Source organism: Triticum aestivum, chromosome 1B (genome assembly GCF_018294505.1).
Source record: "Triticum aestivum cultivar Chinese Spring chromosome 1B, IWGSC CS RefSeq v2.1, whole genome shotgun sequence".
Taxonomy (NCBI): Eukaryota; Viridiplantae; Streptophyta; class Magnoliopsida; order Poales; family Poaceae; genus Triticum; species Triticum aestivum.
Window position 1 is genome coordinate 373,516,641 of NC_057795.1, and position 26,325 is coordinate 373,542,965.

At 44.3% G+C, this 26,325-nt stretch overlaps 1 protein-coding gene across 2 annotated transcripts; it reads left to right on the forward strand.

Annotated features, from left to right (window-relative positions):
• The first annotated feature begins 5,114 nt into the window (after nucleotides 1–5,114).
• On the forward strand, nucleotides 5,115–9,973 carry LOC123125080 (U1 small nuclear ribonucleoprotein 70 kDa). 2 transcript variants are annotated; one of them, XM_044545624.1, is made up of 10 exons: nucleotides 5,116–5,379; nucleotides 5,487–5,601; nucleotides 5,750–5,829; nucleotides 6,350–6,425; nucleotides 6,513–6,577; nucleotides 6,689–6,751; nucleotides 8,300–8,381; nucleotides 8,465–8,627; nucleotides 8,933–9,001; nucleotides 9,088–9,973. In XM_044545624.1, exons 1-10 carry the CDS (start codon nucleotides 5,281–5,283, stop codon nucleotides 9,719–9,721), a joined length of 1,446 nt encoding a protein of 481 aa, XP_044401559.1. In that variant the 5' UTR covers nucleotides 5,116–5,280; the 3' UTR covers nucleotides 9,722–9,973. The 2 variants fall into 2 exon arrangements, with proteins under 2 accessions (XP_044401553.1, XP_044401559.1); XM_044545618.1 differs by having other exon boundaries at nucleotides 5,115–5,379; nucleotides 6,350–6,577.
• The last annotated feature ends 16,352 nt before the right edge of the window (nucleotides 9,974–26,325 follow it).

Here is a 26,325-nt window from a genome sequence, read left to right on the forward strand (position 1 = left end):
CGATGAACTTTTTGTACAATTCGATGAACTTTTTTCATTTTTGTGATTTTTCATCAAAATTGATATACTTTTTTTTAGGGATTTCGCAAAAATAACTTTTTTGAGAGGAGTTCGATCAAGAGAACGTACCTGTGCTGCGAATCGAGGGAGCGATGCTGTCCTTTTTTAATGGGTCGGCCCAATCGCTCATGCGTGTAGGCGCCAGCAACGAAATCGGGCGCCGAGAGCGCTGATGAGGGGGTCTCCTAATCTAGTCCCTACAGTGTTTCATGGGCTTTATGCATATTTTCTGCCGAGGTGAAATGATTACCTTGCAGTAGTACAAGGCACACCTGATCAGTTGCAGCCTTCAAGATTTGAATGTTGGAGATAGTATCTGAACTAGATTTTCCATTCCATAGCCGTCAAAACTTCAAGTAAGAAATGGAAATATTACCTTGGGTGTCTGGCTCAACGAACTAAGGAGCTGAGATAGTACCTTAGTGCTTGTTTATCAACCTGTGAAGAGTAAGAAGTTTCATGTGAAACTTACCATGCCCCTGTCGAAGTCCAGAAGATACACAAATTGTAAACTTGCTTAAAAAAGTTGTTAACATAACTAAGATGGCAAAAAGGGTATTTTTATTGGCAAAATTACTCTTCAACATCATATACATTAATACATGTTTGTTGATATGGCATTTGTTTCTTATACTGTGTAAGTGTGATCTTTTCGGTTATTTCCGACTCTATGAGCATGATGTTGTCGATTTTATGGTTGCAAAAATGCACGGTACCGTAATAATATTATTGCTATGACCCCATCAGACACTATTCCTTTTTTTCTTTCAAAAAGATCATACACTCTTCAGAATTAGGATGATATATGCCTCTCAATCTTAATGGTGTAGCAAAATGATCTTTTTGGTTTGTCCTCTAGATGTGTACTGCAGGTCTACAGCCAACTTTAAATCCAGCTCATAATGCTCACCAACCATATATGTCTTCTTTATAAATATACTTTCCAGTTCTCATATTGCTTCTACCTGGTTCAAGAAAACCCTTTTACCAAGGAGAGCCTCAATAGCCTGCAATACATGCCCCATAAGCATAAATGTGGAAATAATAGTGTATAGTCATGCGAATTTCACAACTTTTAATCGTCAAATTGAAAATAAATTACATACTAAAACTGGTGATAATAATGTCAGTCTAAATATGAACAGACTTGAGTGAGCCATAATTCAGAATAAAAAGCACCAAATGGAAACGGACCACCCCTCCCCGCCCTTTTTTTGGACAAAGCACTACACACGTAAAATATCAATTGGAGTAAACTAACATACTGAACTTCCTGAATAATGACAGCCTAATGACCGATTAACTAGTGAATATATAAGACAAGGTATACCACAATCAGCGACTATTGAATTGATCAACAGTTTGTAAAGAAAGGAGAGCTTATGTCAAAACAAGAGAGTGGTGGGCTACTAGCAGAGGGTTTTGGGGACCATCCTTGGCCACCGCTCAGTTTTCCATACTAAAACCTAGATTTTTGAGCTTTTGGCCCCATTAAAATTAGTAAATGTTGTCCCAAGGTAGACAAGTTCCTTTTTCGGCCTATGCTAGCACTTTGCTTTGAGCAATCGGCCCCTCCTAGCTTTGTTGTCATGCTCTGCCACCAGGTTTGGGAGGGAGGGGGGCGCTAACTACCAATTTACCTCTATTTAATTTTCAATTCAACTTGTTTGGATGGTCAAATAAGTGAGAGCAATGTTAACTGTATTTAATGATGTTCACTAAAATAGATGGAAGGTCCTGGTTCATGTAGGAGCTTGTATGGAAGAGGAGGGACTGAAAGAGTTCACCACATAACAACCAAACAGAGAGACTTGATTGGGAAGCAAAGAAGGATCTGGAACCAAGGCACATACGATCACAACTCCTATGCATCTGAACATTAGAAACACGCATGAACAAGTAGATAAACCAAGTTAAGAAATTGTTTTTCACACTACTGCAATACAATATAAACACCTGGGATAGACTATACGAACAAGCAGTAAAAAGAAATTTCCGCACATGCGGATATGAAAATTCCTCATGAGTTGCATTAGGAAATGCCTTTCGCTTCCGTTTCCCTTTTCCCCCGATGGAAAGTTTTCGTTGTATATACCTAATTGCACAAAAAGTGATGATAGAAGGGTATAACCAGGCAAGAAACTTTTATACTAAAATTCTAAAAGAATCGACTTAATCAGACATCTTCACACAGGCATCCAAAAGCATTTCAGAACACAAGTTAATAATATTGAACTGTCAATAGTTTTTGCTAGCAAAAGAGCCCGCGCGTTGCAACTGGTATAAAGGAATGCATTTCACTACGAAGGAAACATCACAGAGCTAATTGTAACGTTTTTTGGCAATATTGAATAATCTCATAATACCTATGCATATGCATCAATAACAACAACTCGAGCGGTGAAAGGTGGCATTTGTTTTAGTCATGGAACTCCATTTCATTTATGTTTCCATCATCAACGAAAATAAATATGGACAATCTCAAGATACTGTTTCCCAACCTGAAGACATCAGGATCCTGAGTTGGAGTTATCTGTATACAGGGCGAGATAATGATTCACAAACTGAAATGAGCCCCCCTAACAGAGTTCACACGTACTTCCATACAAAAGTGTTTTATGCTATATCATCAAAAACATGAGCATCACTACTCAGCGTGTTAAACAGTTGGATAGCATGATTGCTGTTCCTAATCTTATATGGTTAAGTATCGCATATGTCACATGATTGGGAAGAATACCAACTTTACCCATCAATTGCAAGAGACTGTAAGCATCGTCCATCTTGCTTGCTCTACAAAGGCCATTGAGCATCCAATTATAGATGTGCAAATCCGGCATCATCCCATTTTCTGCAAAATCCTGTACTATACTTAGAGCAAACTCAATTGTTTTCTTCTGTAGACATGTGCTTGCTCTCTTTCCCCTTGTGCTAAAAGTTATTTGGAGCAGCAGTCTAAACAACATATACCTTGCTCCCTACAGTTGTGTAGCCAAAAATGGCCTAATGTCTCGATGATTTATAGTTCATCGAATGCCATTAACTAGTGCCCCATAGTAATCATGTCCGGTTCAACGTGGTTTTCCATCATCAGTTCAACAAGATCTAAACCTAACCTTAGCTCTCCTTTCCTAAAGAACTGACTTATAAGCATTGTATAAATAACAGTTTGGGTTGCAAAACCTTCCTCCAGTATTCTTTCCAGATAATAGAGAGCCTTGCTTTTTTTTGTGTTATTTAATCAACCCATTTATTAGGGCACCATAAGCATGGGAACCAGGTTGCAAACCTCGCTCTAGCATTTCAGCAAAGACACCGCAGGCGTCCTTTGTTTGCCCCATAACAAAATGTCCATAAGTGATGTGTTAACCTCATCAGGTATCAGTCCAGCCTTAATAATTTGGCGTAGAGTAAATTCTGCTTCTTTAAGGCGCCTCACTCTACAAAGGCATGTTATGATGGAAACATAACTGCCATAGAATGATCTAGCCTGTCATTGCCATACCGTCAATTAGACCACGCACACTGTCATCACCAATCTTACAGTATGTGGTTACCACAATTGAATTCATGGACATACCAGATCTGACACCTCTGCTATGCATAAAACTAATTAGTGTCCTAGCATCATCCTCGCGCTTTTGTCTACACAGACATTTCATCACAATGTTATATGTTAAGACTGCAGGTTTACAGTCATAAGCCACCAACTTGTCCAATAGATAGTACGACACATCCAGTCCACCCTCTGAGCACATGTCAATTATCATCATATTGGAAACATCATCAATAGGGAGAAGATTACTTCTCACCATCTCATTGAGAAGGCCCTTGGCCTCCTACTGCAAACTCATGTTTGAGCAACCACTGGCCTGGGAAGAAATTTCCAGTAGCCAGCCGCTACAATCCAACTTGGCAACATCTTTCAATGCTTTCCACACATAGAACCTTCAAGCCCTTGGGTAAGAACTTTGCTACTGAAATGAACATCACATGATAAGGGAAAACACCTCTCTCCAGTATCTTATCGAACATCTGCTCATCTTCTACAAAGTTTCTTTCCTTGCAAAGCGATGCCATCAGAATAGTGTAAGACCTCAAGTACAACGGCTAACCATTGCATAGAGTGCCATTGCAGCACCAACCCACTTGCTCTTGCAATACCACTGCATCATCACGCTGTACATCACCGGGCTTGGCTCATGCCCATGGGCCATGTTCTTCATCTGCTCATACAGCTCCCAACCATGGTCTGCATACCCATGCTCAGATAAACCACCGTTCAGTGTTGTATAAGCATATCCATCCAACCCGACAACTTCATCCACCCGCATCCTATGAAACACACCCAATGCCAGTTCCAGCCGCCCCTCGCGGCAGAAGGCCCTGACAAGCGCGGTGCCCGGCACGTCTCGTCTGTCTGAGGCGAGCGCCTTGCCTTGCAGTGCGCGAACCCAAGTGACTTAGACGCGAACCGGCGGTGTCAACCCCGAACCCTGCATTGCATCGAACAGGAAGCGGGCCTTGTCGATTGCGACATTTGAACAAAGCCCCGAAACGAAACTACTGGGCGGACGACGAGCACCAGCCGAACTATCACGATGCATGATTGAACGACCCTACCTGATGCATGGACGGCTTGATGTGTACGGTCGTCTGAAAATCATCCAACATATATCGTGTGTGTAGTAGCACTCGCCCCGGAACGAGGACGTGGAACTTTGGCACTGGCAGCGGCGCGGGAGCGCCCCTCCAGAGCACAAATAGGTCCGCCGCTTCGGAGTACATGGAAGCGGCGCTCATTGCACGGAGGAGGGCCGCACTGGAGGTGACCGAGGCGATGGAAGTAAGAGAGGAAACGAACTTGTGGCAGCTGGCGAAGAGGCGGAGCGACGAGCGTAGCATGCGGCGGGCATGGCCGAGAGGAAGCAAATTTGTGCGGAGTGCGGACTCCAGCAGCGGCGAGCACACGAGACGAGACCACCGGTGGAGGGAGAGGCAACCGACAGGGTCGTCCGCCCCACGAGTGTGGGCCCCACAGGTCAGGGTTGGGAAGCAGAAGCTGACATGTAGGCCGCTCACGACTACGGGTCCATCGAATCAGTGACGGAGCCGGCCCACGCCCACAGGCTCCGTTAAAAACTGACCAAACCCTCTCCCCACAATCCCTCGAACAATCTCCTCCGAGCTCGCGAATCAGCAGCCGCCGCCGCCGCCGCCATGGGCGACTACGGGAACGCGATGATGCGGAACCAGGATGCGGGCGTGCAGTCCCGCGTGAAGGCGCAGAGCCGCGCCAACCTCCTCCAGCTCAAGCTGGTAAGCCTTCGCCCCGCCCCCTCTAGACCTAACCCTAGCCTCTCGCCTTCTCCGTTCGATCCGTCTTTCTATCTGAGATTTGATTCTGTGTTGCGGTTTGGTGGCAGATCGGGCAGAGCCATCCGACGGGGCTGACGACGAACCTGCTGAAGCTGTTCGAGCCACGGCCCCCGCTCGAGCACAAGCCGCCGCTCGAGAAGCGCAAGTTGCCGGCTTACTCAGGTAATTCCCATCGGGCATCTTATCAATTTCAGTACTCCGTAATGAAATTGGGGGCCAACCCCTTAATTCAAAAAATCCCCATCGTGCAACTCTATTTGTGCTTGATGCCAGCGGCCCTGCTGATGGACTGTTTTTGATCGGTTTGCAGGGATGTCGCAATTTGTATCGCGGTTCGCAGAGCCTGGTGACCCGGAGTATGCTCCGCCTGTCCCCACGTGCGAGACTAGGGTATGTTTTTGGCCTTGTTGCTGCAGTTTGCGCTGAATCAGCGGGCATGGACATTCTGCGGCGGTATCGTTGTCCCAAGTTGTGTAGTCAGTAATCATATAGATATAGTACCTCTTGTGTGCAGGCATTCTGTAGTGGCACTGGTATCCTTCCCCCCAAGTTGTGTGCTCATGATCATATAGTACCTCGTGATGTGCAATTATGCCAGTAGGAGTTTGCAGGGTGGAGGGGGGGGGGGGGTGGTACTTGGGCTTTTTAGTGCACCTGAAATAATCAAATACAAAATAAATTACAGTGGTGAGCTCCCAGTAATTAAGTTGTCAATGCTGTCATGTGAATTTTGATAATAAGGCTTTCTAAACAGCATGGACTTTGTGATTGATCCAATGAAATAATGCGAAGTTAATTTCTTGCATGACTACATATAAATTAGCGAGCTATAGATTCAAATATTACTCAAGTTTTATACTTATTTATTGCTAGTCTATGTATATTTTAGTATTAAATTTTATGTAAATAGGCTGAAAAGAAGGATAGAATCCGTCAACTTAAGCTTGAGGAAGGTGCAGCTAAGGTTGCTGAAGAGCTCCAGTTGTGTAAGTTGTTTCTGAAGCCACACTGCCCTTTTCGTGTTATATATATATGTACTACTAACATTGTTATTTTTAAACTATTTTATGTAGATGACCCACAAAATGACCCCAATGTCACTGGAGATCCATACAAAACACTCTTTATTGCACGACTTGTGAGTATTTTTACCCCATCATTCAGATTTTCTTAATTCCTGTGAAAACAGTGCAATCAATAAGTTTTGTTTTGTAACTTGATTGTCACTGAATTTGTGAAACTGTTGCAGGGCTATGAGACATCCGAGCAGAAGGTTAAAAGGGACTTTGAAGCTTATGGGCCTATTAAAAGGGTAAGTGTACATGGTAAATCCCAGTACAGGTGATGTTATTCCTCATTGGTAAGGTTTTCAGTTATTCTGGTTGCTAAACTATCGTCGGTGAAATCTGGGGAAAATTTGCTTTTGCTGCCTTATATAGCTTCTTGGCAGTTGCTGTCACAAAGTGCTACTTGGAAATGAGGTCATTCTGCATGTTCTCTTGTTGCTTTCCACCAAGTTGGGAACCTTTCATACCAAGATAGAAAGAACCTTCGAAACACAAAACATAATATAAAGCTGTTAGTTAGCTTTGTTCTGTTTAGTGTTTTTTCGGAAGTATAGCATGTGTTCTTTGGAACTTTTTCCAAAGAACGTTGAAAAACTATCTTTCCATGTTTTATTTCCTTCCTCTTTCTTGTTCTTAGCAAATTTAGTAATGCGAGCCGACATTATATTTTCTCTTTGCTGCGTATTGGTGTACGTTTTTTTGGGTAATATATCGAATAGGCATCTTTTAATTTTGGGGGTCATGATACCATTTCTCCCTGTGAGCCATAGATGTCCATATGGAAATCGATGCATTCCTTGGTAGATAATTAAACAGAGTTCAGACGAGGCAGCAATCAGTTTGGTATACTGTATGAATCCTTGGCAAGCCATTTAATCTGTGCACTGTTGGTAGAACATTTGAAGACTGTAAATTTCTCTGGTAAAAGAAATGTGCACGCAAAGGTAATTTTGATGCTCGATTTCTTGAGAAAAATCGTGAGGAACAGAGCAAACAATTTGCTTTTGCCATGGCACCACAAGGTAGTGTTGCTTTCATGATTGGTTCTTTCCTGCCCCACAAAATCTCCCATATTGATTAACTGGAGCTGACAAAGCATGAAGAATTCTTACAATGGCAGAAGTGTAGATCACTTTTGTCTTAAAGAGCAGCTTATCTGCAGGCGATTTCTATGCCCTGAGACCTAATTGGCTAGGTCCACTGGTGAGTAGTATTTGTAGTTACTTTCCATGAGCTGTTATGGTACTAGCGCTGCTGCCAAGTTCTGCTTCTCATGGAGGAAACAACACAAAAGTATAATGCATATGGCATCTCTCAACTCCTAGAGTTGAAGAGTATTCCATTTCCATATGTGTAAGGAATACTTACCTACCCTGCACTATTATCACCTTGATTCATGTAATTGCTTTGGCTATTTTGTTTTCTTCGCCACAAAGGTTGAACAAATTATAAGCAACAACGGTGAGGGCAACTTGGTATAGTATTTAGTCTCTGCAGTACATTTTTTCCCTTTGTTAAGCAAGTTCCCTGGTAAGGGGGTGTGGGATGTATTTTCCAACGTGCGCGAATCGGCGAGACTTCATGTTCATGTGTGCTGGATTTCAATCCTTATGCGGAAGCTCTACATATGCAAGGTTAGCACGGCTAGTTAGGCTAGTGCCTTCCTGTCGTGCAACAATGAAATATGTTTTTAGCAACAAACTAGTGTATGTATTGATAGCCAGTAGTATTTCTTAATTTGAATGCAGGTTCATTTCTAAAAAATCTTTAATTACTGTTTTTGAGCTTTGCAGGTACGGCTCATTACTGACAAGGTAACAAATAAACCTAGAGGATATGCATTCGTAGAGTATGCGCACACTCGGGACATGAAAAGTAAGTTCATTGGTCATTCAAACTCAATGTAGGCTTGCATGGCTTGTTGATGCCTGACCCATTTCATGCTTTGTTGTCACCAGGTGCTTATAAGCAAGCTGATGGGAGAAAAGTGGATAACAAAAGGGTGCTTGTTGACGTAGAGCGTGGTAGAACTGTTCCAAATTGGCGTCCTAGGAGATTGGGTGGTGGACTTGGATCAAGCAGGATTGGTGGTGAAGATGCTGCCCAGAAGCATTCTGCTAGGTAAGAATACTTAATTTTCTTGTTACTGCATTTCTCTACTGTCTGATATACCTTTATATGTATTAATGGTCTGTAATGAGTTTGACATTGTTCATCCACACTGATGTTTGATACTGCATTATTGTTGATATATCAGGGTATAACGCGGTATTAACATGCGTATGATAGTAACCTTGGTTCTGTTTCTGTGTATAGCTGGTGGTGCAGAACGTTTTGGGGGGCTTTAGGGTATTATGGATGTTGTCCGTATGTTACATGATGTAATTAGTATCTTGTGCTAATATGTTTTGGTTACCACTTATCAGAGAGCAACAGAACGCTGCTGGGCGACCCAGATCAGAAGAGCCTAGGAGGGATGATCGTCCTGCAGATCGGTAAGCATTTTATATCCTTATATATTGCTCACTGTTACCTTGATGATTATATTATTTGCTTCAGTGACATAATACTTTTGCTGCAGGGATCGTGAGAAATCTCGTGATAGGGTACGGGAAAGAGATCGTGACGAGAAAACTCGTGAACGCTCGCATGACAGGACCCGTGATCGTGATCCAAGGGAAGATAGACACCACCATAGAGATCGTGAGAGAACTCGTGATAGGGACCGAGAACGGGACCAGGAGAGAGACCGTGGGCGTGACCGGCGGGATAGGGATAGGCACAAGGATCATGGCCGGGATAGAGACCAGGATAGAGACAGGAAACGTGAGCGCTCTCATGGCAGGGGTAGAGACCGTGACAGAGATTACGAGCGTGCAAGTCACGAACAGGACCCTGGCAGGGACCGAGATTACAAGCGTGCGCGCCATGAACATGATCGTGGTCATTTGCAGGAGAGTGAGGCTGATTATGGTAATGGTGAGCTTGGCTATAACCAGCATGAGCACCACAGAAGTCATGAACAGTATGGTTATGGCCTAGATGGACATGAGCGCTCAAAGCGACATGAGCATTACCGGGATGATCCACACAGTAAAATGGCAACCAACCATCAGGGGCAACCTGAAAATGCAGAACCTGCAGTCCCTGAGGAAGGGGAGGCATATGAAGAAGGGGACTACCAGCATATCCAAGTGGGTGAATACAGGAACTAAAACTTGATAGTTGTGGTAAGGCTTTGTTAACGCAGTAATATTCGTATCATTTCAGCTGTTCCCAGTGGTTCTCTCGCCTTTTTCTTGTTGGCACTTCCAGTCTTATCCTACTTATTTTTGGTGTGTTTGTTTGTTGTATGCTATTTTTAATAATTTGCTGGATAATGCTTGTGGTTTGCGTTCACTTGTTAGTGATGTTCTATGTAATTTTGAAGCCAATGGCCAATCAATGTGAACTTGTTACTTGCCTAATGTGGATTAAGTTTATGCATTTTTGTGGGTTTCGACAGTTCCTGTAGATGCAAGCGTAACATGGGCGTGGTTGCTGGTTATAAAGTGGACTGTGGATCAAGTTAATCATTTCTTTTACTTTGTTTCTCATTTCCTTGTAAATGATTTTGTTGATCATCTGAGGAATGAAGTTTTTGCTGTTGAAAAAAAGGCTATGGACTTTTACTATACTAAATGTTCTTTTTTTTTGCTGTTGCGTTTTTGCAGTTTGCTCCTGTAAACATTGTAAATAATTACAGGCCTCTGAGAAGTCAGAGGCCTTGAAATGGCAAACGGAGCTTAGAGCATCTGCAACTCCTTTTGAATCCTATAATAGGCTAAGCAGTGTAGCCTGATTTCTCTACTGTTTTGCTGAACTTGCCTTTTGGGGCCTTTAGGGGGAACTTGTCAAGCCTTTGGGCCTTCGCTGTTTTTTTTTTTGAAGAAAATGGTAGTAGTTGTAGCCCGATTTCTATGGTTTTGCTGAACTTCAAGCCTTTGGGGCCATTTAGGGAATTTTGATGGATGGTGGCACTAAGAGCACAAAATTGTGGTTGGAGTAAATTTTGGGGCACAAAAATGTGGTTTTTAAGGTACTCCCTCCGTCATAATTTAGAAGGCACAGTTAAATTTACGTGCGTTTCCACAATAGACAAGGTTTAGGGCGCATTGCATTTATTTCTAGTAGCTAAGCAATATTCCGATATACTATTCTTATATGTATGTGTAGTGTGAATGCTATTTTTTAATCCATCTCACAACCAATAGATAACCACCTAGGTCCCAGAGAATTTCCAAGTGCGTCTTCTAAACCGTGACGGAGGGAGTATAGGAAAATGTACATCTCCAACACAGCCCGAAAATTGGTGCCCCAAAATGCGCTGTTAGAGCAATGTAAACACAAATAACCGTTTTCTCGTGGTCCTACGTGATCCTCCGCAACAAGCAAAGTTTTTATATTTGTAGCATTAATTGTTGCATTTCAGGGCTGTTTCACAAATAGAACAACATTTGGATCTCCTTTTTGGCTCGAAAAGTGGGAAACCATGACTACTGGGTACTTTGGGCCCTTCAAACTAAGTTATTTATAATGAGGGATTTATGGGTTTCTCCTGCTAATTACTTCAAATCATGAACAGAGGAAAACAAGTGCCTGCGATCCGTTATCTGTGGTCTCTGAGCTTGATTGCACATCTTTTCGCTTGAGACCTTCTCTTGTGCTTGGCCATCCGAGGAAAGATGTCTTACGAGGTGGTTAGACAACATACGTAATTTTCAGGATTGTGTGTGTGTGTGCGCTCTTGTTCTTAAGGGAATGTGCAAATCACCCAATCATATTAGGATGGATCCAATGGGTGTGATTTGGCTGTATTGATCTCTTTTACCCATGCTATAAGAAGGGCGCCATGGAAGAGTTTGGGGGGTCCAAAGCCACACCTACTTTCCCCCATAGGAATATAGGTCAGGAGCTGCCGGCAGGGTGCTACATTCAATCTGACTGATGGCTCAAGATAAGTGAAAGTGCAACTAATCCGCTAAAGATAAGTGAAAGTGCAACTAATCCATGAGTGTTTTTAGTAATTCATAATAACATATATGTCAGTGAACTAATGCTTATTCAAGATAGATTTCAGAAAAGTTTAATGATTGACATGGCAAGGACATGTGGACCCCTCAAAATACTAAGCACATGGATTGGCAAAGCTTCCACACTTTATATTTTTGGTTAAGTTATCCAAGATCACATTGAGTTCATAGGAAAGTCAATACTATTAAAAGGGGATGCGGTTTTGATCATGACTCAAACTCAATTGCTAAGTACTTGATGATGTTGCTTCAAAAAACCCTCTACCACTTTCTCCAAATCATATATGTCCAAAACCCTAAATAGCCAACTCGGTGCCATCAAAAACATCTACTCCGGACCCACCAAGTTGATCCTATACACTGCCAGAGCCAAACCCTAGAATTTTGGTCTCACCAAGATTGCGATCGGTCTCACCAAGTTGCAGTGACCAAGTTTCTGTAAGCCAGTTCGTTCACTTCGCAATCATCGAGTTGAACTGACAGGAACTACCGAAACCAAGTCTTGCCTAGGTCATCGCATTTCGGTCTATCCGAGATTTCCACTTCGGTGCCACCAAAAATCCCAACATTCATATCTTTTACACAGGTTGGTCTCACCGAGTTTTTGGATCGGTGTCACCGAGTTTAGTCAAAAGTGTGTAACGGTTGAATTTTCGGTGAAGGCTATAAATACCCCTGCACCGCCTCCTACTCTCTAAGAGAGCCATCCGAACGTATCTACACTTTCACCATTGATTTTTCGAGAGAGAACGCCCTACTCACGTGTTGAGATCAAGAGATTCCAATCCAATCATTTGAACCTTGATTTCTAGCCTCCTCAAGTTGCTTTCCACTCCAATCCTTCTCCTACCCAAGCCAAATCTATGAGAGAGTGATTAAGTGTTGTGGAGACTATCATTTGAAGTACAAGAGCAAGGCGTTCATTGTCAACACCACCATCTATTACCTTTTGGAGAGTGATGTCTCATAGGTTGGTTAGGTGTCACTTGGGAGCCTCCAAGATCTTGTGGAGTTAAACCAAGGAGTTTGTAAGGGCAAGGAGATCGCCTTCTTCATGAAAATCTACCCCGAGTGAGGTGTAAGTGCATCAAGTGCCCCCTTAGTGGTTTTGGAGTACTGAAGACAAATAGGTTGAGGGACTAACGTGTTTGTGAGTGTACACAGGAGATGTAGTCCCTGAAGATTTGGTTTGACCCATGGAAGACGACCCCTAAAAATGGATTTCTTCAAGTGAAGAATTTGGTGATGAAATTGGTACGACCTTTGAGGAAATTGATGTGAAGACTTGAAGCTTGGAGACTTTTGTTTTTGTAGTTTCTTTCTTCTTATTTTGAGTCATAGGAAAAACCGTACTGTTAAAGGGGGTCTAGGTGAATCATAGTTCACATTTTGAAAGTGATGCTCAAACCTATACATACACAAGCCGTTTCAAGTGAAGCCTTTGGAAATCTCTAGAACAGCTGATGCATTTTCTAGCAACAGTGACAAAGTTCATCTGGTCGTTGATGAATTTGGCCAGGCTGAGGAGTTAGGATTTCGCCAGTGTGGTCTGCCTAAAAGTGAGGAAATTGAGTGCCCCGATAAATTTTAGAGTTCAAATTTTGACCGTTGCTACGTCACAGGCCATCTGTCGAGTGGATTCTTATCCTGATAACGGTCATATCAGAGAAGGGCATTTATGAAAATTCATGTTGAGTTGCCCCTGGCTATAAATAGCCGCCCCCACAACCACTTGTTGGTTGGCTGCTCAAAGAGAACTTGACACTTGTCATTTGAGAGGAACCCATCCTCTGACGACTTTGAGAGAATCCTAAGTGAGGAAAAACCCAGACCCAAAGTGATTGAGCATCACTTAAGAGATTGATCGGTGTGATCCGACGCCTTTTACCTTTGAAGACTGTCATTCTTCCAGATGGTTAGGAGTCATGTTCTGAGCACCCATGAGTCATTCTGTTGTGCCAGTGAACAAGTTTGTGATGGTTTTGGAAGTCTACCTTGAAGACTTACCACAAGTGATTGGGCGAGGTCTAAGTGACCTTAGCTCAAGAGGAATACAGTGACGACTGTGTGTCCTCTGAGTTCGTCTCAACCGCCTCAACTAGACGTACAGTTGATACAACAACTAGAACTGGTCTACCGAATCGTCGTGTCTTCACCGAGCCAACTTGGTTTCAAATTCCTCACCCTTCCTTTATATTATTCCACCGATGAAGAATTTGTGATCTACTTTCTGAAGAACTTGAACTGAAGACTTTCATCATGTTGTATTTTATTTCTTCATTTCATCTTCCTCATGCTTGTATGCCTATATGATTGCATGTTCTTCATCTGTATGTATCTTGTATGCATGATTTTCATTTCTGTGATGATTTAGTTCCCTCGTGTTTCTGTTTCTTCACTTTAATCTTCGTCAAATTCTTCAGAGTTTGACGAATTTCTAAAAATCTCCCATTCACCCCCTCTGGGAGTAAACCTGCGCTTTCAATTGCTATCAAAGCAAGGTACTCTCTTATTCTGTGTGATTTTGGTTTAACCACCTGGAGTTTTAGTTATGTCGACCACATGTATGATCAAGGTCTCCGCTACGTGCCCCATCTTCGATGGCACAAACTATTCTTACTGGAAGAACAAGATGCGCATGCATCTTGAGGCAATTGACAACAATCTCTAGTTCGTTGTTGAGAATGGCGTCCCACCTGTTGGCCCTAGCATCAGCGCTGCAGATGTGAAGAGATTCAAGCAACTCAATTGTTTAGCGAAGCACATCATATGTGGACATCTCAACAAAGGACAGTATGGTAGAGTGAGTGCACTGGAAACATCAAAGTTTATCTGGGATAGGCTCTCCAAAGTCAACGAGGGAATTTCCACTCAATGTGACTCTCAAGTTGATGTGCTTCACAATCTCTTCAACCCCTTCAAGAGGCTCGACAATGAAAATTTTCAGCAAACCTTCGATCGCCTCACTAATATTTCCAATGAGCTACATGCTCTCGGTGCTAATGACATTACTGACCACGAGGTGGTGAAGAAATTGATGAGGTCTCTTGACAACTCCTTTGACATCTCGGCCCGGATGATTCAAGAGCGTCTTGATTACAAGTCACTTGATCTCGCTATTATTATTGAGAGGCTCAGCACTCATGAATTTCAGCAAGCTGAGAAGAGAGATATGTATGGTCCCAGCTATGGACGACCCCGTACTCTAAAGGCAAAAGCTAAAGCTAAGGTAATTTCTTCATCTGAAGAAGAAGAGTCGGAATGCAATACTGATAGCGCCGAGGAAACTGGCAAATAACTGGCCATGCTTGTGAGGAAGTTCCAGAAGTTTACCAAGAGGAATCTCTTTGGAATGTCTTCAAAGTATTGACATACAATTCTTTGATGCTTTGCAACCCAAGAATTTCTGTATCAAGTTGTGAGAGTAAAATATGGTGTCTAGACAAAGCATCGGGAACAACATTATCTTTTCCTTTCTTGTACTTGGCAATATAGGGAAAAGATTCTATGAATTCACTCCATTTTGCATGTCTACGGTTCAATTTTTGTTGACCCCTAAGGTGCTTTAATGATTCATGGTTGGAATGTACAAATTCTTTAGGCCACAAATAATGTTGCCATGTTTCCAAATATCTCACAAGTGCATATAATTCTTTGTCATAAACTGAGTAATTTAGAGTTGGACCACTTAGCTTCTCATTAAACTATGCAATAGGCCTACTTTCTTGCATTAGTACGCCTCCAATACCAACACCACTTGCATCACATTCAATTTCAAAAGTCTTACCAAAGTTGGGTAGTGCAAGCAATGGTGCAGATGTCAATTTTTCATTCAACTCTGGGAAGGCCTTCTCTTGTGCGTTTCCCCACTTGAAGGGAACATCTTTCTTGGTTAGCTCATTCATTGGGGCACCAATGGTGCTGAAATCCTTCACAAACCGACGGTAGAAACCAGCAAGGCCAAGAAAGCTTCATACTTGGCTTACATTTTATGGAGGCATCCACTCATGGATGACTTTGACCTTCTCTTCATCTACCTCCACACCTTTACCTGAAACAACAAAGCCAAGAAACACAATTTTGTCTATGCAAAATGTGCACTTTTCCTTGTTAGCATATAATCTCTCCTCTCTTAGGACAACAAGCACACACCGGATGTGTTCAACATGTTCATTCAAAGTTTTGCTATAAATCAGGATGTCATCAAAGTAAACAACCACAAACTTGCCAATGAACATTATAAGCAGATGATTCATTAATCTCATGAAGCTACTAGGTGCATTTGTCAATCGAAATGGCATAATAACCACTCATAAAAACCAGACTTTGTTTCGAAACAATTCCATTCATCACCCTCTCTCATTCTAATTTGGTGGTAGCCACTTCACAAGTCAATTTTAGAAAAGATGGTGGCACCACTAAGTTCATCAAGCATATTATCAAGCCTAGGTATGGGGTGCTTATACCTCACGATGATGTTGTTAATAGGCCTACAATCACAACACATTCGGGAAGATTCATCTCTTTTTGGTACTAAAAGAATGGGTACAACACAAGGAGAGAGACTTTCCCTTACATAACCTTTGTTTAGTAGGCCTTCAACTTGTCGCTGAATCTCCTTGGTTTCCTCCGGGTTCGTGAAGTATGGTGGTCGGTTCGGCAATGGAGCTCATGGAACCAAATCAATTTGGTGTTCAATACCTCTTTGTGGTGGCAGCCCTCGTGGTATTTCCTCAGGGAACACATCTTCATACCCCTGCAAAATTTCAAGAACAACACTAGGAGTGGTAGAGGATGATTCGTTAGTAGAAAGAAAGTTGTCCTTGTACAAAAGTACAAAGAACACGTAATTGGGTTCTCTCAACTCTCTCATGTCCCTTTTCCTAGCCATCATAAGTAATCCCTGTTTTCCCATGTCTTGGTCAATTTAAGCTGTGGGGTTTTATTTGGCTTTGGATTCTCTCACTCACTATGCTGGTGGATGTCACTCAAGTGTTTCTAGCTCACTCTCTCTCTTTCTTTTTCAGATCATCCATCAATATTTCTTCAGGTGTCTAAGGGAGCAAAGATATGCGCTCTCCCTCGTATTGGAACGATAGACGATTAGCACGACCGCTGATTTGCACATCACGATCATACAACCAAGGTCTTCCCAACATCAATTGGCATGCTTGCATTGGCACCACATCACATTCCACTTGATCTCGGTACTTCCTAGTGGAAAACCGAATGGTGACTATGCTGCTTACTCGAAGTGTACCACAATCATTGAGCCATTGCATCTTATATGGACTTGGATGCCTTCTTTGTTTCAGTCCCAATTTCTCTACTCAATCTGAACTTGCAATGTTGTTGCAACTGCCATTGCCAATGATAATTCTGCAAACCTTGTCCTTGATGGTGCCACGGGTGTGAAAAATATTATGGCACTGCCCTTTCTCTTCTCTAGCCGCATTGACACTAAGCACATGACGGGAAACAAGGCAATCTCCGATGTCGGCTTGAATATCACAACCACTCTTCTCGCTTTCTTCATCCTCAGATCATCTGGTGCTCCACTATCTTCATGTTCACTCTCAGATTCCCGTTCACCTTATTCATTGATAAATAGAACTCTCTTGTTTCGACATTCAAAAGAAATGTGACCATGCCCTTTGCACTTCCAACACTCAATATCTCGTCTTTGAGATGATGGTACAACTTTGGGTTTAGAAGTACTTCCAGTAGTAGAGGGATCATGCTTGTCAACATTCCTAGGAGCCGGTGATGATGCCGCTGTTCGCTGGGTGGTAGTAGGGTGTGAAGTATGCTAAAACTGAGAACCACCATGAGACACACTTGGCTGCAACGTTTTCCATGGTGCGGTGGTGCAGTTATGAGATATTCGTCCATGACCACTCCGCTGCACCTTCCTCTCCGTGCGCTTTGCTTGCTCCAGAATATCTTGTAGAGTGTCAACATCTCCACAAAATTAGAAAATTCATTGTTGAGACCATGCAAAAATATCACCATCTTTGACTCCTCAGCTTCATGAATACGAGTACGAACAAGCAGTAATTCCATCTCTTTATAGTACTCATCCACCGTGCACGTACCTTGGCTGAGGTGCTGCAATTTGTTGCGGAGATCTCTTTGATATTGTGAAGGAACAAACCTTCGCCTCATGGCTTGTTTCATCTCTTCCCAAGTGTCAACGTGGTCACGGCCTAGCAGCAACTGATTTTCTTGTAGTTGATTCCACCAAGTGAGTGCATAACTAGAAAACTCAACACAAGCAAGATTTACTCTCTTTGGATCAACAAGGTTATGGATACGAAAAATCTGATCACACTTTTCTCCCCAGTAAAAATATGCATCAGGGTCTTCCTTTCCTATGAACTTGGGGACGTGCAACTTGATTCTTGCCATGTCATCTCGACCATCTCGATCACAACGTTCTACACGACGCCCATCTTCAGCAACACGACGGTATGGGACACCATCATAATCATCAAAATCATCTCCATGACCACGAGCAATACGCTCATGAGGGTCATAGTAGTGCCCACGAGGACCATGGCCCTGCCCTCGAAGTTGTCCTCCTCGCTGCCCTCCATGAGCAGCAGCACCACACCCATGAGCAGCAGCCACATGTCCACCATAGCTGTTGTTATCATCCTCAAGGCACCGTCAACAGCAGCATGCACGGAATTCTCATCGCCAATTTTCGCAAGTGGATCAATAGGGCATTTTCGGTGTCGAACCCTATCACCACCTGCTGGAGGATGCTCACGAAGCATCCTTTCCATGGCTTGGAGTAAGTTGTTCTCGAGTCGCTGCAGCTCGACACATGTGACCGAGGCATCTTCTTCCCCATGGTTTTCTCCATGAACACTTGATCTAGATCCTGCCATGTTAGTAAGACCAAAAGTGGAATAGGATAATTTTGTGGAATTACACAACCTCACCTCTTACTCACCAAAGTTCTTATGAGTTCACATCACGTTGTGCTTCTCCCGGATGTGTTAAAGCGATTGAAAGACATGGATCAAAGAACTAGCTTCGGTTTTCGATGGAGCTCAGTGGGGTGAACAAAAAGGGGGTTGTGCTGAAATCAAGTTGATGCAAACCAAGAAAATATGGGGATAGATCTACTGCACCTTTGCACCAAGATTAAAAATACACAACACACAAGCTTCTGAAATTTTTCTACCAAGCTGAAACTTTTGGATCTTACACAACACTTTCTTTTTCTCTCTTGATTTTTTCTGCCACTCTTTTCTTCCTCTCTTTGATTTTTTGCCACTTTTTTCCCTCTCTTTTTCCAAGGCACAACAACCAAATATGAAAACAACTATGAAGACGAACTTGGTGCAGATCTAAAAGATGAAGAACATGCAAGGTATGCAACGACAAGATCTCTGCACCAACAAGGCTTGGATTTATTTTTGGCGGGGCTTTGGACTTCGAACTTATAAAATATAGCATGAAAAACACTCGATCTAAAGGGATGATAGCAAGATAAACTTGAATAACAGATCCTACCGTGTCAACAAAGGCTCTAATACCAGATGATAGGTGGGAACCCGATAAACTTGAATAACAAATCCTACCGTGTCAATGAAGGCTCTGATACCAAATGATAGGTGGGAACCCAATGAACGAGTTCATGCCCGAGGGTGGCCCAATCTTCATGTTGTAGGATTGAATCGGGAGGGATAACTATCTGTAAGCAGTCGGGATAACTAGCATTATACCCGCCAAGGTTGGATGCAACCCGTAAGTTGGGGATGGGTGATCGGAGCTACAAGAACTCCAACCCGTTGTCCGAGCAATCTTAGAACCACAAACCGAGACTAAACCACACAAAATGGCCAGAACTATAGAGCACGAATTGGGGGGAACCAGAGGCTCCTTCTCGCTAATCCAGATGAACTCACAAGAGCAAAGTTAGCTCAGATCTCTCTAGAAGTCTTGCTGCATAAGCTTGTACCTGAATGGTTTGACAAAAGGTTCCGAAGAGGAAGGGGGAGATGGGGTTTTATAGCAGGGACAACCCACATTAGCTAGGTGTGAAAATGGTTTCAAAAGTAAGCAGGTTTGCATGGCTTCCTTGGGGGAATAAGAAGTCAACTTTGGGAGTTGTTGGAGAGTTCCTCGGAAATTCGCAAAGCCTTGACAGCCTAGACACCTTATACGAGAATGACCAGAGCTTTTGACTCACGATTCCAAATGATGTGAGGTCTTTTGATTGGAAAGAAAATTTGATATAGCTTTTGGTGATGTACCCCTATGGCCCCGTATCTCCACCACATGGGTGTGGCACAATGAAACATCAGAGGAAAAAACTGATAGCATCAACTTCACTTGAAACTTGTTCCTCCAAACCGGTTGCTTCAAGTGCTCATAGGTTGTTGGATTCTTCCATGTGATACCTAAGTTCAACCAAAAACAATGGGGATGAAAGCATAGTTGCGTCATCAAGGTTACCTGGTAGACTTAAGTTAGCATTCACCTAGTCACTTATTAGTCTAGTGTGACTTCTTGTGATTCGACCTATAATTGTTGGAGTTTTGTCGATGGTTCTGGTGTCCTCATCACTTCCTAGCAAAAAATTACTAGGGGTATCGAATTGTAGTGGATTCAGTTCACTTATCGACATTCACGAGTGACAAACAACTCAAAACATGGGGAAAACCTATAATTGGCGAGAAGCAATACTTGATGAAGAACTCATAAGAAGTAATGCAGTTATGTAATATTCTCGAGATACCAAAGGGGTAATACTCGAAGGTAGATCATAATATAAGTTGAACTTTGTCTTTGACTTGCGACAAAAGATACTTTAACCTTGTCAAAAAATAGATGAGGCACTGGAATGGATTTCTTTCAGATATATTGAATAAGGTCAGCTTGGTCGAAACCATAACTGCACGGGATCATATTTAATGATACCAGAAGGATTAGTCGAATGATTAAATATTTTACAAGAAGCTTCTATCACGGTCTACATCGTTTCCATGGGCATGAACACAAAAGGTCAACTCCCACTTCTTCAACGCATAACCTTTCATTTACTTCCTTCTTTCAAATAAGTTGTAGTGTTGAAATTTTATTTGTCGAAACAACAGTAGATTATGACCCATAGAAGTTTCCGGGTTCACACAGATTAGGGAAGGCATTGGTTCAACCCATCAGGGCATCTCAGGAACATATACCACAAACTTCAAGAGTAAATAACACAAGGTCGATAGTAGAGTATGGTTGTCAAAAGTAGAGGATACAATTTACCAAAGGCATTATGTATCAAGAGGAAGAACTCACAAGATTTTGAATGTGAAGGAAACTGTCGGATAATAACCCAGCAATGGGTCTTGCAGTCCACAGTGGAGCTGATGTGAGTACCGGTACTCAATCAGAGGAAGAAAGAATGCAAAGGAATCAGATTATAGAAACATCTGAATAATTCAATGCTTTCATACAAAGAAATTATGATTTCCAGATTCGTGTGTTAGAATCAGAAGCTCTGGTCAAAGATGAGTAAGTTCAATAGACTTAGAGGCACAATCGGTCAAGGTTTGATTGGTTGAAAACCAGCTCATATCCGAAATGATGTCAGAGCTGGAAGGATGAATTCTAGGATTCGATTGAGGATTGCGAGCATTTGCAACATATTGAATCAAGGAACTCAAAATGATAGAGACAAAGGATGCCAATAACACTAGATATATGGGATTTACCACAATGCAAGCAGGAAAGAATTTTAAGAGCAATATGTTGTAGAGGATTTCGTAATGATCGGATAGTATTTTGAATAATTTTGTGAAAGACATGATCAATTGGGGATGAATGAATCCCCGGTAAGTGTGAGGAATTATTCTTAGGTGTATTCATGAGGAAGGAGCTGCAAGGCAGTAGGCATTATGGATTCTCAGAATATAGGAAAATGTTTCGGGGTATCTTGTAATAACAAGAGCAACGGGAAATGATTGTATGAATGGCAAGTGTATGTAGTTACCCATAGAGACTTATCAGTGGTAGGGAATTGCAAAGGCGGTGGGCACAAGGGTCTCGGGAAAACATCGAGGAGTATCTTCGGAATTCTTCTGGCGCACCAAGTGATCATCCAGAATGAGGGAGATCAGAATCACAGAGTATATGAGAGGAATAAAAGATCATAATACCACCAATTTGTGATGTGGGCCCGTAAGCCACACAACAATGTCAGTAAAATAGTTTTTCAAAGACTAGACTCAACTTCAGCCAAGGAGTTAGAAAGGGGCTTCCCACAGGCAGTCGGCTCTAATACCAAGTTGTGACGCCCCCGACTTAATCATGCACTAATCATACAAGCAATCGCACACGATCAAGATCAGAGACTCACGAGAAGGTATTGTCGGTGTCAAAACCGGCGGATCTCGGGTAGGGGGTCCCGAACTGTGCGTCTAAGGCTAATGGTAACAAGAGGCTGGGGACACGATGTTTACCCAGGTTCGGGCCCTCTCGATGGAGGTAATACCCTACTTCCTGCTTGATTGATCTTGATGATATGAGTATTACAAGAGTTGATCTACCATGAGATCGTAGAGGCTAAACCCTAGAAGCTAGCCTATGATTATGATTGTTCTCGTCCTACAGACTAAACCCTCCGGTTTATATAGACACCGGAGGGGGCTAGGGTTACACAGAGTCGGTTACAGAGAAGGAGATCTAACATCCGAATCACCAAGCTTGCCTTCCATGCAAAGGAGAGTCCCATACGGACACGGGACGAAGTCTTCAATCTTGTATCTTCATAGTCCGACAGTCCAGCCAAAGGATATAGTCCGACTGTCCAGATACCCCCTTATCCAGGACTCCCTCAGTAGCCCCTGAACCAGGCTTCAATGACGATGAGTCCTGCACGCAGTTTTTCTTCGGCATTGCAAGGCGGGTTCCATCTCCGAATACTCCAAGGTAAATTTTGAACACGAAGACCGTGTCCGACTCTGCAAAATAAATTCGACATACCACCATAGAGACAACAACTTTCCACAAATCTAATCTGCTGACAACCTTAGGTAACGTGACATCACACCATGGCCAGGTCATTATTCAAACCGTTTTCCCTACAACCAGCAACCGCACATATTGCGAGGCGGTTTCCCTGGCACGTCTTGTCGAAGCAGAGATCGTGTCCTCTTATCGCGGGATTCTCATCAATACGGGTATGGGTAACCCAACCGTGCCATCAATTGCGGCGCTTGGAAAATGAGTGATTTTGACAGGCAAACGGGGAGGCACGCAGCTTCTACCGCCTTTATAAAGGGATAGGATCCCCCGTTTTCACCCACGCCTTCTTCCTCCTTTACTCATCCATTCTCGCATCCTGAGATCCAGCGCCCAAGTCCTCACCTTCTCCGTAAGACCATTCGCTACATGCCCGGAGCGGGAGGCAAGTGGATGGCCTCCTCCGTCACGGAGGAGGACATTACCAAGCTTCGGGAGGCCGGATACCTGGCCGCAAACGTCACGCACAGGCTTCTGACAGAGGGGAAGATCACCCCCACTCCAAAATCTCGGGAAAGAGTAGTGTTCCTCTCTCATTTCGTCCGCGGACTGGGATTTCCACTTCACCCATTTGTCCGCGGGCTCATGTTTTACTATGGGCTAGATTTTCATGATCTAGCCCCAAATTTTGTCCTCAACATCTCGGCGTTTATCGTCGTGTGCGAGGCCTTCCTCCACATCAAGCCCCACTTCGGCTTGTGGCTACAAATCTTCAGCGTGAAGCCGAAGATAGTAAGCGGCCAACAAGCGGAGTGCGGAGGAGCCATGGTGGGCAAGATGCCCAACGTCACCTGGCTCGAAGGCTCCTTCATGGAGACCGTGAAGGGGTGGAAATCGGGGTGGTTCTACATCACCGAACCACGCAACGCCAACTGGGTGGCGGCCCCCGAATTCCGATCTGGCATCCCCATGCGGCTCACCTCCTGGGAAAAGAAGGGCCTGGCCTGGGGCGCACCTGCGGAGCTGACCAGACTCCGGAGCTGCATCAAAAATATGAGAGACACGAAGATTAAGCTTGTCAATGTGGTCTAGGTCATGCTCGTCCGCCGGATTCTCCCGTGTCAAAGACGGGCGTTCAATATGTGGGAGTTCGACCCGGCCGAACACCAGATGCTACGAGAGCTTTTTAACACGACGCATGAAGACGTCTGGAAGGTGCTGTTCAAATCCGCCGAAGTACCTCCTGCCACTTTCGAGGACCGCGGACTCAGCGCAAAGCACCCCGCCAATCCGGTAAGTCCTCTAAACATCACAAGCTGTACCTTTCCCAACATATTCGTGGGAGGATTTTAAGTCACCATGCTGACAAAACAGGAATATGTGGCAACGGCGGAGCGGATCGACTGTCCGGCTCCGCTGCCCGAAGACCCAGCAATCGTACTCCTGACAGAGATGCTGGTTCTGGCGTCGTACAAGGTGCCAGAGAAGAAGGCTACGAGGACCGGGAAGGGTCTCCGACACAAGGTTACATCGGGCGCCTTGTCCAAAGACGAAGAGGCGCACTCCTCCCACGAAGACGAGGGGGAGGAGAAGAAAAGGAAGGCCGCCCCATATGGGGAGGCCGAAGGGTCCAAGAAGGCGGCCGCGGGGACCAGGAAAGGTCTCCGGCGCATGGCCGTAATTGACTCATCGTCCGAGGACGCCGAGGTAGATTCCTCCCACGGAGACGGGGGGAAACATGAAGAAATTCCCCCTCCCCGCATTGGGGAGGAGAAGAAAAGGAAAGCCGCGCTGCAGGGGGTGGATAGGACGCCGAAGAGGGGAAAGACATCCCTCCCGGACTACTCCACCACGACCGCCTATAGCGAGGAGGAGTGGCTGCCCAGGGGCAAGCCCGTGGCGAAATCGTAAGTCCGCACTCTATAGTACTTTTAATGTGTTTTAGCTTCGCTGTTTGTCATAACGCCAAACATGCATGTGCAGTCCGGCCGGGTCCCATCTTGAGGTATCCTCTTCGCATGGGTCCCTGAGTGAATCGAAGATGAATAGCGATTCATTCCCGACGGCCACCTCCCCACGACCCGCGGACGACACCAAGGTGCTATCCCAAAGGATACCGGAACAGGGGGTGACGGTTCTGGAGATGCCCCAAGGCGAAATCCCAGACGCCGGGCTCATGGGGGGTAAGATCCCCATGGATTATGCTGACGGGATTCGTAGCAAGTCTGGCTCCTAGCCGGATACTGTGCTGGAACCTCCAGAGGTTCCGGATTCAAGTAGGCAGCCCCTCACTAAGGAGGGCAAGTTGGCCGTGCTGATGACCTCCGTCCAACCGGAGGCATCGGATAATTTGTTGGAAGTGCTTCACAGCGCTTCCATTGACGAAGAGCACCGTACTCTTATGAGTACGGTGATTGAGAAGGTTCAGTCCGTCAAAAGCGGATTGACCGAAGCCTACGTCAGCCTCCTAATGGGCTTTGAGATAAGTAATCAAAAGTGTGGGAAAATATCACCCGATAGACAGTAGCCCCTGATACTCTGTTTGGTGTTCGGGAAGAAAAGCCAACCAGAGGGTCAACTCGTATCCGCAGGAGTCTAACAGTAAATGTCTAAATGAAGTAAGCAGGCGTTGCTACTGGCCGCTGCCGCCCGTATTGCGAAGGTCGCCGGACTCAAGCGGGACCTGAAGCAGGTCGAGGAAGAGCTGAGCCTCACAAAGAGGCAGCTCGAAGAGAACGAAGGTAAGTGATCCCCCGTCTGTGTGTAGTATAAAGGAATAAAAATGGGTGATGCTAACAAAAGCATCGTGAATTTTTAATAGGGGCCACGACCGAGGTGTCGGCCCTGAAGAAAGCGCTATTCGAGGCTGAAGACAATGCGACTAAGGAGCGCACCGAGCGTGAAAAACAAGATGCTCAGGTAGGCGAGGTACATCAAGAGCTCCAGGACTTCGGCAAGAAGTTCGAGTCCTTGGGGCATGACTTCAAGACACAAGAGTCCGAGCTTGCAAAGGCCCTCCAGAGCGTGAAAGACGCCAAGGCCGAAGCCCAAAAGGCCCTCCAGGAAATCCAGGCGGCCAAGAAGATAGCAGCGGGCAAGGCATTCGTTATGCAAAGCAAGCATGTGGAGGAGACATTTCTTTTACTTACCCGAATTCGGAGCTCTCTAGGGGCATTCGCAGATCTGCCACGCAGCATATCGGATGCCACGGAGTTCTACCGTGCCGAGGAGGGGAGCTCGATGGAGAAGTTGTTTTGGTCTCAGTATGCTGAGGCCGAACACCCAATGCCCTTGAGTGACCAACTGAAGCAATTGGTTGAACTCCACAAGACGGCCGAACTGGCCATGAAGGACTTCATAGTCCGGCTATGGCCTGTCGAGCCCCTGCCTGACAGCTACTTCGGCCTTATAAAGCGGATGGTAAATGCCTGTCCGCGGCTGGAAGTTATTAAGCACTCCGTCTGTATTGAGGGTGCCCGCCGGGCCTTTGCCCGCGCGAAAATGCATTGGGCCAAGATGGATGCGGAGAAGCTGGTGAAGGATGGACCGCCGGTGGGTAAGTCGCATCGCTACCCCGAGAAATATTATGATGGCGTTATGAAAGGCGCTCGCCTTATGGCCAATGAATGTACCAAGGACATAATTTTTGAGCGAATGTACTCGTGTCATTCTGTAATATGAAAGCGAATTCGTGTGCGTTATGTAACACTTTTTGATTTAAAATATTACCTTCTGTGCGGCTGTTTATAGAATTATGAAAGTAGGCCAGTCGGCGGCTT

Excerpts from the sequence above, each read along its gene's own strand:
- LOC123125080 (XM_044545618.1), top strand. The coding sequence starts at position 5,281 with ATGGGCGACTACGGGAACGCGATGATGCGGAACCAGGATGCGGGCGTG. Across the intron at positions 6,752-8,299 it reads CTTATGGGCCTATTAAAAGG|GTACGGCTCATTACTGACAA; the intron begins GTAAGTGTACAT and ends TGAGCTTTGCAG. Across the intron at positions 8,382-8,464 it reads GCACACTCGGGACATGAAAA|GTGCTTATAAGCAAGCTGAT; the intron begins GTAAGTTCATTG and ends TGTTGTCACCAG.